Consider the following 3546-nt stretch of genomic DNA (forward strand, 5'->3'; position numbering starts at 1 on the left):
CAGATAATTTACAAAATTCAAGTGACCAAGATAGAGGGAACATAGGGCAGAATAAGGAAAGTGTCAAAGGTGTCAAAGGGCACTTAAGGAAATAATATTTTAAAGAAAGTGCCAAAGTGCATCAAAGTATGTTTAAAGGTATGCAGATCTGCAGAATTTGGTAACATTTTCACCAGAGTACATCACAAACTATCCAAGCAAATGATAAATTGCAAAGAGAATTGCTAAACCTACAATCTGGAAAAAAAGAAAACAACCAGGGAATCAAAGGGCACACACAGTACAATCTGTGAAAAGGGAAGAAAAGGGGTGCTGGCATGTTATATATTAGGAGCCTACCCATCTTTGCTGCCTAGGATGATGTTGGAGTAAGTTATTAAGTGATTGACTTGTAGACAGACAGAGGTAAAGAAGAGAGTAAGCAAAGCTGATACAGATTTGTCAGAAATAATCCGATCAAATCCATGAGATTTAGTTTTTTGGAAAGGTAACTGGCCTAGCAGAGTAGGAAGAAACAGAAGTGTTGCTCCATGACATCAATAAGCCATGTAAAATGTCCACTTGACATTCACATAAGCAGAGAAATAGTTACTCATCTGAAATTGTTAAAGGAAGAAGTCAGCAGTTTGAAATGCTGTGGTTTAAAAGCAGTAATCAGCATTTTACAGTCAAACTGGAAAGAAAGTGGGATTTCCTTTAGGTGTAGTATATAATTCATTATATTTGTAATGAATTGGATATCAGAAACAAGACAATAAAAATCTGCAAAATGCATGAGATACAATGATCTGTGCAGGACAGTATCAAAATTCCCAGGGATCTGGAGAAATGGACTGAAATCAGTACGATAAAAGTCAGAGAAGTGTAAGTATTGCACATAGAGAGTGCAAATCCATGTTGTAGAGATATAGACAGGAGAGTGTATCATGACCCAAACAGTATATTTGATCCTTTCTCAGAGCAGAATGATGGGCTTTGAGATCCAGCCTTACATTTCTAGGGTGTTTCATTTTTTAGGCATGATCCCTCAGTTCCAGATGGGACTGAGTAAGTTCCTGAATACAGCATTGCACATAGCATAAAGAGTTCTTTAGGCAAACCTGCTGTTTATTTCCACTCAATTCCTTAAGTACTTCATGATGCGGCTTACGTCTTATTAGTATGAGACGCAATGTACATGTATGGTGTGAAACATGGCATTTAATCCAGTTACACGCATGAGACAGATTTTTATCTTAACCATCTTTTTTTGCTGGCATCTTACATGCCCAGAAACATGCATTTTGGTCTGAAGGAGCACAGGGTGATCAGATGCTATCCTGATTTTTTTTCTTTAATAATTCAGTAGTTGGTGTACTCAGTGGCTTTCTAGTTCAGTCTGGAGTTGTTGTTCTAAAGTGTTTGACTTGGCACCAACAACAAGAAGGATAAAACACTTTGTCTTATTGGAAGAATTTCAGCTTTGAAAAATGGCTTATAGTCATAAGCAATAGTCATTTCACTTCAAGGAGTCTGAGGTACAGTCCATCACACTCCTTAGGGGGGGAGAACAAAGAGATCTTTCTGCCCTTCTTAACAAGCTGCATGACCAGTAGTTGCTGAGATAAATAGTGTAATGTGGTGATGCAGAAACAGATATATGGGTATATCCCATAGTGATTTACAAAACAGTCAGTTCTAAGTTAACTTAGGTGATTCTCAAGAGCCAACTTGCAGGTCACTTTCAACCTGTGTTTAAGCCCATTGAAGGACTCTTTAAAGGGAGTTGTACTTCCCTGATGGCCAAGGCAATACCGTCCATGGGCTCTTTTAGCCATGCAAGACCGTGGAGAGCCCCAGTGCATCAAGAGTTCTGCAGGAGAGGTTGCTGTGGCTGATCCACGATAACATGAGACACCTGGAGCAAAGGTGCAGCACAAACCCTGCCCATCCTGGTTCTGCAGTGCAACCCGTTAACTGTAAGACCAAAGCTGGTCTTCCTCTCTGCCTTTTTTTTTTTTTTAAAAAAGCTTAGATCTAAACCATTTTTAAGTGGGTGCTCAAATGCAAATCCCAGGTCTCTTAGTGTCCAGTGGCAGTGACAACAGCTGATCTTAATTTAAACCTAGTCTGACAGCACCACAAGCTCTTTGGAAACAGACACAGCAGCTTGAGCTGCCTCTGCAGGGTTTAGCGTAAGGGCTGTTCAGCCAGAACTTTTCCTTACATCTTTACATGTGTTTTACATCCCCTGGGCTTGATTTTTCCTTTCATATTCCTAAGCTGCTCCACTACCTTCTGGTTAAAAGATCCCTGATACAACTATTAGTACAGATTATCGCTGCTTTTGGGTATTCATAAGCCTTTCGAATTTCATGAGGAGTAAAACAGCCTGATTCTATTAAGATAAGGAAGCAAATTGAAGATCTAGGGCAGTTTGCATTCCATCAGTTTCTTTTTGTATCTGCATTTGCTTGGTAAACGGAGGTTTGTAAATGGAGCGCTCCAAAGTACCATGTATGGGACTTCCAAAAAAAAATCTAATGTTCCCAAACGAAGGGAGACTTGGCTAAAATTTCCTTAAAGAAGATTCCAACAGAGAACCACACATTCAAATTTTAGTGAAGCCAGGGATGCATCAGGATGCGCATCCTTCCCACTGAATTCCCATGTGAAAGAGGGAAATTTTGTAAGCATTGGAACTGTTTCCCACTTCAGGGACTCTGAAGTTTGACTTGCGTTAGTGCTTTATAATGGAACTTTAGTCCTCATTGTGAGATTTGTCATGTAGTTTGATACTTCTCAGATTTGCAAATGGCTTTATCAGGTTTTTATATGTAACAAAGCCTGAAGTGAGGCTGTCTCTGGTCAGTTACTGGCTCTGTGTGTGTGATTCATAAATCTTTGCATCACAGTTACTTTGCGGTAATGTTTGCTGTAAGTGATGCAATTAAATGCATCGCTGCATTTAATTGAACACATAGAAAGACATTGGAGAGTCTGCTTTATAAAATGTCTCTGTTAAATTCAAGTGTAGTGCTTCTTTTCTAAAATATTTTTCTTCTGCTTGCAGTGAAAATAAAAAGGATGTCGAAATTTTCAAGATGGGAAGATGCTGATATGGCAGATGGCCACTTTTCAAGAAAATGAGAGGGACACAGACAGTCCAAATGGAAACAATGCCTTAAATGTACCTTCTATGTAGCCTGTCTTAATAAACAAGCTTGCCTGTTTAAACAAAGTACTGTTACTCTGTTAAAACCACTGCTTATAAACATAGCTATAGTACACTTATAACCTGAACCCCGATTTATTTTCTCCTGCAAGACAGATCATAGGGTAAGAAAGAGATGTCCTGACTGTATACCAGTAAGTCAGTTATTTGGAGAAGGAAATGAACAGGTACCCAGTGCCATTTCCACAGCAGCACCTGGGAGCAAGGAGGCCCCAGCACCTCTGCTGCGCGCCGTGCTGGCGGCGGCAGCTGCTCGTTGTTTCTGGGAGGATCTGAGCCCGCAGGTGCCAACGACCCCTGGGGAGCCACCGGAGGGGTTTCCTGTGGCGGCT

At 40.4% G+C, this 3546-nt stretch overlaps 1 protein-coding gene across 1 annotated transcript in view; it reads left to right on the forward strand.

Moving 5' to 3' along the window:
* The window catches only part of LOC104081615 (trypsin inhibitor ClTI-1-like), a gene marked incomplete at its 5' end in the record, with an annotated part of 4064 nt that extends 966 nt beyond the window's left edge, over positions 1-3098 (forward strand). Inside the window, one exon of the mRNA XM_009584440.1 lies at positions 3053-3098. Coding sequence (XP_009582735.1) covers positions 3053-3098 — 46 coding nt within the window. The remainder of the gene's footprint in view (positions 1-3052) is intronic.
* Positions 3099-3546: the final 448 nt, after the last annotated feature.

This window comes from Fulmarus glacialis, unplaced genomic scaffold, assembly GCF_000690835.1.
Source record: "Fulmarus glacialis isolate BGI_N327 unplaced genomic scaffold, ASM69083v1 scaffold48538, whole genome shotgun sequence".
Taxonomy (NCBI): Eukaryota; Metazoa; Chordata; class Aves; order Procellariiformes; family Procellariidae; genus Fulmarus; species Fulmarus glacialis.